The 12,648-nt window shown below is 47.5% G+C and overlaps 1 protein-coding gene across 1 annotated transcript in view; it reads right to left on the minus strand.

Annotated features, from left to right (window-relative positions):
- EXOC4 (exocyst complex component 4) overlaps positions 1 to 12,648 on the minus strand; it is a 577,394-nt gene that overhangs the window by 147,976 nt on the left and 416,770 nt on the right. The window contains exon 11 of the mRNA XM_090041546.1: positions 3,929 to 4,148. Within this exon, the coding sequence (XP_089897672.1) occupies positions 3,929 to 4,148 (220 nt within the window). The remainder of the gene's footprint in view (positions 1 to 3,928; positions 4,149 to 12,648) is intronic.

Here is a 12,648-nt window from a genome sequence, read left to right on the forward strand (position 1 = left end):
GCTTCATTTGAAGACCGTTTGCAAACTAGAGCTAATGCCGCCCCTGGCTGTGCGGCTACGTGCTACTTCAGCCCCAGCGTACGCTTTATGTGGCTGCTGCAAGGGCTGAACTGGTTGCAAGTCGTAATATCTATAATTAAAATGAAGGTGCAAATTAGATTAAGCCGCAAGTTCATTTCGCAGCTGTTGGAGTGGGTAAGCAAATGTGAAGTGGATTTGTACAAACAGGCTGGTGATAATGATAGTCTCTTCAGTTATGGGTTCAAATCCAGCCTGGGTCGGCACTGGCCAAAAAGCGGTTACCGTCCAGCAGATATTTGGTGGCTCCAGTAACGGAAGTCAAAGATAGAGAAAGCCCAGGTAGAGAATGATTGTTGGATGCGAGGGATAAATCTCATGGATGGAGACCTAGGCTGCTAAAGGCCCATCACCGACGGTCCCTTTTCCAGCAGTCTCCCAAAGGGGCTGCCTTTCAGATCAAGCATAAGGCATGCTCGTGGGACAGCCTGAAGAAGGTAACGCTCCTGTTATTTAAAATGTGCCTATCCTGAAGACAAAGACAATAATTCGGTCACGCTGCTTATGTCTGCATGCCCAAATGCCTTGTGAACTTGCGAAGACGAACACAATCCCCTGCGTACACTTTACTGAACATGTGAGATCGTGATTTTGAAAAGAGAACGAACTGCTGCTCTAACATCTGCCTTCACCTCTCAGCCTGTAGGCCCTGCTAGGATATGCTCACGTGCTGCAGTTCAATGCAGAGCTCAGGAGACTTGCAGTGGGATCAGCTGGGTGCTTCGTAAAACCTTCCGGAGAGGAGAAACATCACACTAAGGGAGCAAGCAGCATCTAAAGAAATATTCGAGTGAACAGGGAGTTTTGGACTTCCACTGAGAAAGCGTGAGAGTTTGCGATGCACGCAGGAATTGGGGGGCGCTCTGTAGCTCTGCCACTGATTCAGCATGCGACCTGCAACACGCTTCAGCCTCTCAGTGGGTGCATCGACACGTTCATTAATGTGCTGTAATTAAGGTGCATTAAGTTTTGTACCTGTAATTACAGGTACTAAACTTAATGCGCCATAATCGGCACTACCGCGCGTGCTTTTTGTGATGCTAACGCGCAGCCAACTAACTCTACCGCGCATGAGCGCGGGTTTTGTCCGCCGTGCTCTTGCGCGATAGAGTTGGTCTACTGCGGTTGTAGCGTCTCATGCTGACGTGCCCAGTGGCTCCGTAAAACGAATGCCACCTGCTCCAAAGGACTAAACATCTGTAAAACACGGCAGTGCTTTGGAGCCATGGCGCGGTTGCCAAATAGCATTCACATGGATACATGAACAGGTGCTTCCTCAAAGGTTTGCCCTCGAGAGCAAGAAATGCCATTGATCGGCCTTGATTGGAGTCTAATAGATTTTGATTACTGCTTCAAGCAGACCTTAAAAGAAGCCTAATTTGTTTACCCTAATAACAATGAAATCTGCTTGGTACCAAAGAGTGCAACAGTCACCCCACCACCGGTTGCCATTTCAGTGCCACTCACTGTGACCATTCTTCTTATTAACATGCAGTAATTTGACAGGATGAAAACAATATGCCGCCGCCACTGATAATGTTTCCTCGGGAAATCCACAAGTGATCCCCAGCAGTGACTCCGCTTAGCATGCGGGATAATCAGTCCAGGCAATAGGGTAATTATCTCAAGCAAATCATTATACTGCAAACAGCTGTGCACTCAGAAGTCGGAATGAGACTTTAACTAGATTTTCAGCAATCAGCGCTTTGTTAGAAAACTTTTGCACCGCACGATGAATGACACGACTGTGATAAATGCAAGCCTGCCTTAAAGGAAAATTCCACTCGGGTATGAGCTGTCCAGCCCCAGGGCTGGAAAGATCAAACCGGTAAGAAACCCTTTTTACTGGGCATGAAACCATGAAATATGTTTGAAACTGCATGCCTGAGACCGCTGCTGGTAGCGGCTACCTTGCTGAAAAGATCTATCACATCTGACACCGACAGCATGGGAACAGGATATAAGAAGTTGTCAAGCTGTTTGCAGCCTGATTTAATACTGGTTTAAACAATCGCAGCATAAACTTTAATGCTGAATAATTTTGAAACAAATGAGTTCATTTTTCATGACTTCTCAGTCAGCGCTAAAAGGAACGTGATTTACAATGCTTTACATTTCAGGACAGAATAATGGCTAAAAAAAAAAAAATAAAACTTATGGATGAGGCCATATCCATAGTTAAATGCAATATTTATAACGGGCTGCTGCAATCTTTAACTTAGCCGTTGCTGAGTTACAGCATTTGTTTGCAAGGGACGGGATAAGTTAGAACGGCAGAAAACCTTTCACCTATTGAAAGAGGTCTTCGACTCACGTATGCCGAGCTTGGCAGTTCTCCGAGGAGGCGGCTATTCGAAGATGAACTCTGCAAAGTCGAGTTAAGGGTTCTGGTTCCTGTTATCTACCCCAAAGCTACCATCAGGACCAGTCCCTTTGCTGGAGGTCTCAAACAGTCCAGAGGAGGATTAGGCAAGGGTGCCCTCAATACACAGGTGAAATATTTTGGCTAGGCATAAGCAACAATGGCTGAGTGGGGCAAGGTTACTTTGCACGGCAGCCGCTTATCTGAACTCTTTCAGTTGTAAAGGAAAGATTTCAGCCATCCAGACCATCAAACCAGCAATGACTACAAATTACATTTAAAAAAAAAAAAAGAAAAGAAAAAAATCAATGGATTATTTAAGGGGCCTGCTTGGGTTCCTCAGTTCAAAGGGGCAGAAATACGTATCCTCTCCCCCTCAAGTTATCCTCATATAAAATGACAGGAAACTGTCAGACCAGAGGAGCAAGTGAACGTTGTGAGTAAAAATAATTTCTGTTCAAAATGATTCCTATCCACCATGCGGAGCAAATTATAGGCAACAATTAAGGAATCCCAATCCCATGCATCTACGCTCCCAAACGGACCTTAAAGGCAAAGGCACTGATGCAGTTTAACAAATTCACAGGCCTATAAAAGAGGCAACCCGCCACCCTGCTTTCCCCCCAAAAAACTCTTCTGCTAAGCATCTAACGTAAATTTGCAAGGTTAATGGCGTCAGTGACCCAGATCCAAAACCCACACACCGATATATCTAAGCAGCATTATCAGCACCCAATAAGGTCATATGCCTGAGCAAAATGACCTGGGATTCTTATCGGTTTTAATTCCCAAAGGAAAAACAAGAAAGGTTCAAGAAAGACCCAGGACAACAATAGGTCGACTTCCCAGTATATCTAGCGAACTCAAGCTGCCAGTCCCGAACCAGACCCACTCTACCTTAGACTGCATCTTTTTATTACACTTTCAATATTCTTTTTTCTGCCCGGGAAGCCAGCACAGCAGCCTTGAAATGTGATTTTCCACCCTGTATTGAAAGGTTTCTCAAAGGATTTCTGTGCCTGTAGCTAACTGGCCTTATTTCTTCTTTTATTAGGAGCCACAGAGAGTGCTAGCACTGCAGACAGCCACAGGAGGACTCGGTATTGTGCAAAACCTTCGCCAGTGTTGAGGGCAACTCATTCCAGCTCCACCAATGCGTTCTCGTTCTGATCTGTAAAATTCCCGTGTCGGTCATTGGATTGGATGGGATTCAAGGTCCCCTCCAAGCCTTTGGTTGCATGACCCATTTGCACTCCACATATACGCTCATAAAGAATAAGGCCTAATGCTAGAGCAGCTCACTGGCAAGAGGCAGAGATGCCTTCACTACAGGTCTGGCCACGCGAAAGGTGGTTTGAGAACAGGGGGCAAGGAGAGGAGCTGGCGAAGAGTCAACCCACTTGGATGGGACCCTGGTACGCTGCTACTTCTGCTACAGAGATCGGTTTATAACGACTGAAATGGGCTGGCAAGCCACGCATTTCTTACCTGCAAGAGAGGTCGCTGTACTCCCAGCATCTTCATGGTGTCCGCGTTGGCCAGTATCTTCAGCGGGTCTGAGGCCTTCGTGACGCCCTCTATCTCTTTGTTGATCTCTGCTAGGACTTGGTTAAGGAAGATGTTCTTGATGTACATGGTGAGGAACTCCCGGAGGGGGCACTGCTTGGTCGGGCTAAGCTCCATGGCATGTTCGATCTCCTGAATGAATCTGAAAGAGAAATAAAAGGGAAACCCTGTTTAGCGTTGCATTATCCCGAACTGGTCCTTCCAGTGCGTCATTCATGAGTCTGCTTCATAAAATCCAGCAGCTACAAGAGAAATCTTAGTCAGGAGGGAGAAAAACCCACAGGCAGCAAAAAGAGCGCAGACATTTATTGTGTGGTGGTAGTATATTGCTCGGGGTAGGCAGCACATTAGCAAAGAGGAAAACGGTTAAGATTCAGAGGACAGCATCAGTGGATTTCTACCAGCAAGGCTACTAGATGCAGCCAGCACTCCTGCCCTCCTCATTATGCCAGCAACTGCACTCAATATGAGACCGCTGAAAGGGGCCTGATATGTAGGAAGAACTGAGGACCCACCAAATCTTGAGCTGCCTAGAGGCAGAGCCAGGATTTGGCAAACGGGGGTGCGTGTGTCCCCTGCTCCCAGCTTCCTCCCACCACCCACCCAGACCGGTGCGGGCAGAGCAAGCTGTGGGAACTTTTTAAAGTTCCCAAGGCAGGCAAGCACCCCCGCCTTCCCCCAGGCAAGCACCCCCGCCTTCCCCCCAGGCTCAGAGACATGATCCCTCCCCACTTCCCTATCTGGCCTCTCCTCCTGGCAGGTTGCTGCTTTTCCTGCTCCCCTGGGGATGGGGAAAGCTTAGAAACCAGTCCTGCACTCTCTAGCCAGGCTGGGCTCAGCTGGAACAGCCACAGAGGCAGCAGCAATGCAAGAGTGGGTCCTGGGCCCCCCAGGAGCAGGCACGGGGGTGGGGGGCACTGCTGCTGTCAGTCCCGGAGTTGGGTCTCAGCTGGAGCAGGCAGGAGCAGCTCTGGAGGTCCCCCACCCCTGAGACGGGGAGGAAAGCAGGTGCAGCAGGCAGGGGAGGGGGGACACCTCCACTCAAGAACAGCCAAAGTTTTGCCTGAGAAAAAACGGACTAAAAACTTAATAAGGATGCTGGAACAGCTCTCGTAGGAAGCAGCTCTACAGGCTGGGAAATTTGATGCTGCAAGTATTCTTCCCCGTCTACATTATTTATGACTTCATAAAAAATAAATGGACCTGATGGAAAACACAAAAATCTATATTAACAGAACATTAAGGATGCAAAATGAAGCTGCCAAAAGTTAGGGAAAGTCAGCAGCCGGCAACTTGAATCTAACCCCCCATGCAGATGCGTGGTGGTGCTGGCTATAACTACACGATCGCCTGGGCTATTCCCCTGCCCCGGGAGCCCCGGCCTCGGCCAGCGAACAGGATGGGCAATGCTACGAATCCGGGCTGGGCAGTCAGCAACGGGGTTGGAGCCGTTGGACTCGACACAGACGTCTGTCGCTCAAGGTAGTGGAGTCCCGCACCAGTGCAAGGCTCTTCTCCCCACGTGGATCAGCACTAGATGGGATGGGAGACTTTCGGTAGCGTTTGCTCACAGCAGGTGACCAGCCAGACTCCGGGCGCAGACAAGCATAACTGTATTGATATCAAGGGCTAAATTGAGCTAGGCTGCGTTGCATTAACTGTTTGGTCTGCATCATTCTGTACGGATTCAAGCGTAGCCAAACAAATTCGACTTTAACCCTCCTACATTCACAGTCAATGTTGGGGTGATGTAGCCAACCACACAGACAGAGCAACTACATCAGAGCTGATGCAAATTCCTTGGCAGCAGCTCCCCCTCCCTTTTAAAGGAGTTAAAAAAGGGATTTTATCCACGTCCTTTGGGTCCTTGTGGTCCTCTCCAGGCTCTGGTGGGGGGGTGGACGTGAATGGAGACTCTTCTGCCCACTCCTCCCCCACCAAAGAGCGATCTCTTCTGCATGGTTCTCCTCAACCTTCGTCTTCCACTTGTCTCTTCCCCTCCCCTGGCTCTCTGTCCCAACCCCGTTCTCCTCCCCAGCCTATCCCCGTTTTCACTTCTCAGGCTTTTCATAGTTTCATAGTTGGGAGGGTCAGAAGAGACCTGAGCAGCTCAAGTCCGACCCCACTTTGGACCCCAGGATCCTTGCCCAATAAATCCCAGTCTCACCTCTTTGAACTCCACTGGCCGAGACAACCAGCTGCCTCCATCTCCCAGTCTTCTTGCCACTTCTGATCCACTTCTTCCCAAACCTAGTCATCAACCAACTTCTACCCCTGTCCACGTACTCCGCGCTCAACGGCTCCCAGACTCGCTCTCTTTCTCCAGGCTCCTCTTATGCCCTCTGCCTTGCACTCAGGCAGCAGAGCAGGGCCCAGGATGCGAACAAGTGACAGTCTCCAGGGAAAGTTTTCAAGGCCCAAAACGACTTGGAACGACCAAAAGCTCCAGCGTCATCAAAAGCCCTGCTCAGCTCCAGGCTGCAGACACAACCACCCAGAGATTTAGCTCCTTAAAACTAAGGCTGTACTGAGCGTGCGAGAACTATGACTTCTGCAAGGCGTTAAACTGGGCCACATCTAGGCAACTCTCCAGAAGAGGAAAAATCAGACACAGCAGCCCTCTCCACTGCCGCAATCCGAGTCCTTGATATGCAAGCATGGGGAACTTGAGCTTTGCAAGCCAAAGGTCACCAGAATTTTTTTCCCCATTGAGGGAACAACGACGAGTTTCCCCCTAGATGCATTCTTGAAGTGGAAATATGTAGACTAGCATTTTCCAAAATAACTCAGCCTGAGGCAGACACCTGGCATGGAAAAATTCAGTCCAGACAGTTCAAGCTCTGCAAAGTCACAAGCAACTGAACACAGGGTCTTATAATGGGAAATGTTGAAAAACCTTAACAAGCAGTACTCCTACGAGCCCTGCTGCTCTCTTGCTCTCTCTCATGCACGCTCTGCTATTTATTTCAATGCAATAAAGTTATCCCAGTGGTTCTCAATCTTTTTAGACTCAAGGCACCCCTCAGAAAATGCCAGCTCTTAGCTTTTGCTTATTATTTTCCCATAGTCAAAAAACAGTAAGAATAATTCTTCTGTTGCAAAGAACTCAGAAAGACCGCAGCAGGGCAGAAAACTTTGGATGCTACGGGTCCTCACTGAAATCTCTGGGTTTACGTCTTGTGAAGCATGTACAGGCATCTGCCCAGCACTAGCCATGGCGCCCTGGTTGAGAATCACCGACCTATCTGACCTTCAGGCATTTCTCCGATCTCTTCAAGAAGCACAAGTCAGTACGTCAAAACTGGTGCTGGAAGAACACGCTCCAAAAAACTTCCTGCTCTCAACTCTTTCCCAAAGGCTCAGACATCTCGCAGAACAGTAGGAAGCAGACTGGTCTAGATGCATGGTCTAGGTATCATTTATTATACCTGTATCAGCGCAGGGAGAGTAAGTGATATGGAGTGGGCCAGAAACCCCATGACACAAAGCAAACGTGTTTTAAAAAACGGAATTGTTGAAAACTTAATGCAGGCAGGGCAAGGGAGCGCCTTAAAATCCAAGGCATAAGCCTTCATAGGCAACAGTGTAATTTCCCAGACGCTGTTAATGGACTTGCAGCGAGCAGGGGGACTAGATAGAAAATAATTAATTTATACCTTTCTGAACAAGGTGCCTGCCGTGCCTTCTGCCTGATTTCAAACTACCTACTGGAATAAGAGCCAGTATGGGACACTTGCATGCACGGCCGTACAACTAGCCCTCTAGAAGCAGGCGTGCGTCCATAAATCCAAACCAGCAAACAAATAAACAAGAAATCACAGCGACGTTAAAAATGTTGAAAGTATGTCACTGAGCCAAGTACTGTTTTCCTTTTCTAGTCTCCAAAGAGTGAGACTGGAGAGACGGTTTGCTGCAAGACAGAGCCGTAAAGGAGGGCTGAAGCCTTGGAGGAACGGCTTTGATTCATATTCTGTTTGCTTGGATGATTCTACTAGAAAAAGAGCCATTCAGATGCAATTTACAGGGGATTCAGAAACAGTATCAACAACCTCATTTAAAATCATCTCTCACGAGCATGTGAAAACGGAAGAAAAACCCATAAAGGTTAATGCCCTGTGGGGCGTACTCTCTCAGTGTGGGAGACAAGTCACGTGGCACATCCAGGATAGAAAATTCCCCTAGCACTCAGTAATTACCCTTATTTAACATAACCACAGTCGTCTTCCTCTTGTAAGATGTTAAGACGCTTTCTCCGAATCAAAAGGCAAAGCAAAGCACGGGATCAGATTCTGGATGCCGGGTCATTGCGTGCACCCCATGCTAACAGTCCAAAATCCCAATGACACTAAATGGCCATTATACAAATACACACTTTTGTAAAACATCTGCTTAGGATGAAATTCCTGGAGAGAGAAAAGAACGAACGGAAATCTGCATCTCATATCTAATTCAGAACCTGCACTTGCAGAGTGATATACAAATTTAACTTGTTTTATCCTTCTATGAAAGCATTTGAGGTGATTTGTGACTACAATTAAGTGTTCCCTCTAGACAGAAAAGCACTTTAGGTAAAATGAAGTACCTCTTTGCAAATGACAGTCATTTGTATTAAAAAAAATGCACATCATTTCAGGAAAATTTAAGTCACTCTGACTCCCAACTTTATGGCCTGTGATGGCTGCCTTACCTAGGCTATAAGAGTACAATTAGTGGGGGAGAAAAAAAACCCCCCAAAACCTCAGGGATTGACTGAAAAACCTACTTTTATCCTTCCCATGCTCAGGTTTGTTCCTTTTTGTTACTGCAATTAAAAAAAATAAAAAATAAACAAAGCATTTACATTGCACTAATTTCATTAACCCAAGTTAATGAAAACTACCTCGATTTACCGGATGAACATGTAAACGTCCCCACAATAAATGACTGAGTGGGATTTTCCAAAACTCCAGTTCTTTAGTAGCACGCGTCCTCCTGAACGTCAATGGGACTCGCCCTCCTAAACCACACAACTGCTTTTTGAACATCCTACCAATTTTGCTAATTAATGTCTACTCAGAGCTGAGTTACTCAAAAATTAGTTCTTGTTTATATAATGTTAGGCTATTTAGCATTAATATGATTAATAATATCATCTAGACTAGTCCTCACAGTAGCGTAGGTGCTTTTCATATGCACGAGCAGGCAGGTGCTGTCCCTTCTAAGAGCATCATCATAAGACCCTGTGAAATGCATAGATGAAGGATAGACCAGATGTTCCCAACCGCCGGGCCGTGGCCCAGTACCAGGCCACGAAGGGTCGGCTGCCGGGTCGTGGCACCAGCCCCACTCTTGGACCCCCATCTATCCGCCCGGCTGAGCGGCTTCTGCCACCGGGGGTCACATGCAGGGTTAAAGCTGGGCGGCGGGGCAGCCCCAGGAGGGAGAAAGCTGGCTCTGTGAGCACCATCCTGCCCCCGTGCCAATCCGCAGCATAAAAAAGGCTGGGAATCACTGGGATAGACTATTTTCCGAGGCCACAGGGACACGGTGAAGATTATATGGCCTCAAACTGCAGCAGAGGAAACTTAGGTCAGAGATGAGAGAGAACTTCCTCGCTTTGGGAGTGGTTAAGCATTGAACAAGCTACCTAGAAGAAGGTATTTCCATCCCTGGAAATTTTCCAGGGGGATTTTCCTGGAATCTCCACCCCTGGAAATTTTCCAGAGCAGGCTGGGAAGGTTTAATCAGGGATAATTTTGCCTTGAGCAGGGGGCTTGATTGGACGACCTCATGTGGCCCCTTACAAGTCTACTTTCCTATGACTCTACAATAGACAGAGGAAAAAAAAAAGAGTAGTACAACCATTTAACTAGCATGGCAGACAAAGGGCATCTCTAAAAGGTATCACTTTGCTAGCTATTTTCCTAAATCATTTTTTCATTAAGGACTGATCAGCAAAAGGAACATCCTAAATTGTGGGAGGTGAAACAGGAGTCGATGGAAGATGCGTACTATTTTGGATAGGACAACTACACACTGCGGGGAACGGGCCGGCAGGCAGGCCAGTGGATGGTCTGTGTTTCATCCCTAAAAGGCCCATACCTCCACTGCAGCCGCACAGCTCAACACATCCTAGGAAATGCAGGGAAGCAGTTTCATTAAAGAAAAACCCACAGGAATAGAAATGGCAGAGACACGTTGGGTGATGCAGCTGGATCTCCTTTGCAGATGCTAAATTGTTCCCTCCACCACACTGCTGAATACCCTGCCTTGTCTTCGTTTCAAAATGCAAGGAGGCTAAAGCTTCTGCAACTTTCCTTGAGAGAATAATCCAGAGGTCGAGTGATCTCACATCAAGATGGGTTTTATGATACTCAGCCTGAATGTCCTTATCTTTATCACATCTTGGGGCATCCATGTGGAACCCCAAGCAATTTTTCTTTTCTTGATGCACCCTTCAAATATGTAGCAAAACCTGACTAAATGACCATTTTGGAGACCTTGAGCTGGCTAGCAAAATGCAGGCAAAACCTTAACGTTGGGAAATAATGGCTCCATAACAATTACAAACCCCAAAACTTCATTCATTTGCATTAAAAGATAGCCCAAAAAAAGGAGACAAAAACAGCCAAGGCTCTAGCCCCTTGATTCATATTAACAATATCATTTACAACACAGCAGCATTACAATTATTCAGTAGGAGCCCAGGTAGACAGCTATGCATCTATAACACTTCTGTCTGCCCTTTCTTTTTCTGGAAAGCCTACCCTGAAGTCCCTCCAACTATAGTCTAATTCAAGCCAGGGTAAGAGGAAGGAGTTGGGAGGACGAGTTTCAGGGCCATCACTGTTTTATTTCTAGTGGGATTAGCTCACATGCCCCTGCTCCCTGCAGCTCCTACAGACTGGCACAGGAACAGGTGACTGAGTAATAACATCCCATCAAACCAGTTCTGGGCAGCAGTTAAATGCTCAGTTTATAAAGAAGCCACTGGTCTGCCCTATCTCGTCCTTGTTCCAGACCTTGGGGGCTCGGACAGTAAAGAAATTCTTCCTTATGTCCAGCCTGAAACGGTCTCGCAGGAGTTTGTGACCGTTCGACCTCGTCATCCCTTGGGGCGCTCTGGTGAACAGACGTTCCCCCAGATCCTGGTGGTCACCCCGATAAACTTACAGGTGGCCATCAGATCACCCCTGAGCCTGCGCTTTTCCAGGCTAAAGAGCCCCATGGTGCTCAGCCTGTGGTCGTAAGGTCTGTTTTCCTGACCTCTGATCATGCACGTGGCTCTCCTCTGGACTCTCTCAAGCTTCTCCACATCCTTTTTGAATTGTGGAGCCCAAAACTGGACGCAGTACTCCAGCTGCGGCCTCACCAAGGCCGAGTACAAGGGGAGAATGACGTCCCGGGATTTGCTCGAGAAGCATCTATGGATGCAAGCCAGTGTTTTGGTCACTTTACTAGCCGCAGCATTGCATTGCAGGCTCATGTTCATCTTGTGGTCAATGATGACCCCCAAGTCTCTTTCTTCTGTAGTGCTAGCCAGCGTAGCACTGCTGAGCCTATAAGCATGCTGCAGGTTCTTCCTCCCAAGGTGGAGAGCCTTGCATTTCTTGGTGTTAAACATCATCAGGTTGTCGTCCGCCCATTTGCTGAGCCTGTCCAGGTAATCCTGGATCACTCTCCTGTGCTCAGGTGTGGATGCTTTACTCCAGAGTTTGGTGTCGTCGGCGAAGTTGGCCAGTCCGCTCCTGACTCCAATGTCCACATCATTGATGAAGATGTTGAACAATATGGGTCCAAGGATAGAGCCTTGGGGGACCCCACTGGTCACAGGGCACCACGATGAGTGACTGTCATCTATTACTACCCTCTGGGTCTGACTACGGAGCCAATTTCCCAGCCAGCGGATCGTCGTGGACCCAAGGCCACAGTTGGCCAGTTTCTCCAAGAAGTCATCATGGGATACCAGATGGAAGGCTTTTTTGAAGTCAAGATATATAACATCAATCTCTTCTCCCTTGTCCAGGTGATAGGTCACCTGGTCGTAGATGGAAATGGGATTGGTCAAGCAAGACCTACCCACAACAAACCTGTGCTGGCTATCCCTCAGGATGTTGGTATCGGCCAGTCCATTAAGGATGGACCCTTTAATAAACTTTTCTAAGATCTTCCCCGGGATAGAAGTCAGTCTGATGAATTGAGATCCCTCTCATCCACTCCATTTTCCCTTCCATCTTCTTGCTCCTTTCTGTTTCACCAATGTGAAAATGTACCGATTCTTGTGGGGTACCAAGGGGGACCGATTATCTTTTAAAACAAGGGTATCAAACTCAGCTTATGTCCTGGGCTGAATCTGGACTGCAGGGCTCTTCATGGGCCACAATCAAACGTGGTGTTGATGGCGTAAGGGGTGTTGGCATTGGTGGGGGGGCCAGTGAGGGAAACTGATGGCTAGAAAATGATAGTTAGAGATTTGCTTTTAGGAAGTAGCATTAGCTTGTAGGTAGAGTAATATGCATTAGATTTAGAGCAATGGTCCAGGGGATGGGCAAGGGTTAATTGGTTTCTAAAAGCCTGTTTGTAGCAAAGGTGTTTTTTTTTTTTAAGACCCATTGGATGCGTCTACATGAGATGCTTACTGTGCATTAACACTGCACAGTAGC

This window comes from Crocodylus siamensis, chromosome 4, assembly GCF_052110815.1.
Source record: "Crocodylus siamensis isolate JL-2025a chromosome 4, ASM5211081v1, whole genome shotgun sequence".
Classification (NCBI taxonomy): domain Eukaryota; kingdom Metazoa; phylum Chordata; order Crocodylia; family Crocodylidae; genus Crocodylus; species Crocodylus siamensis.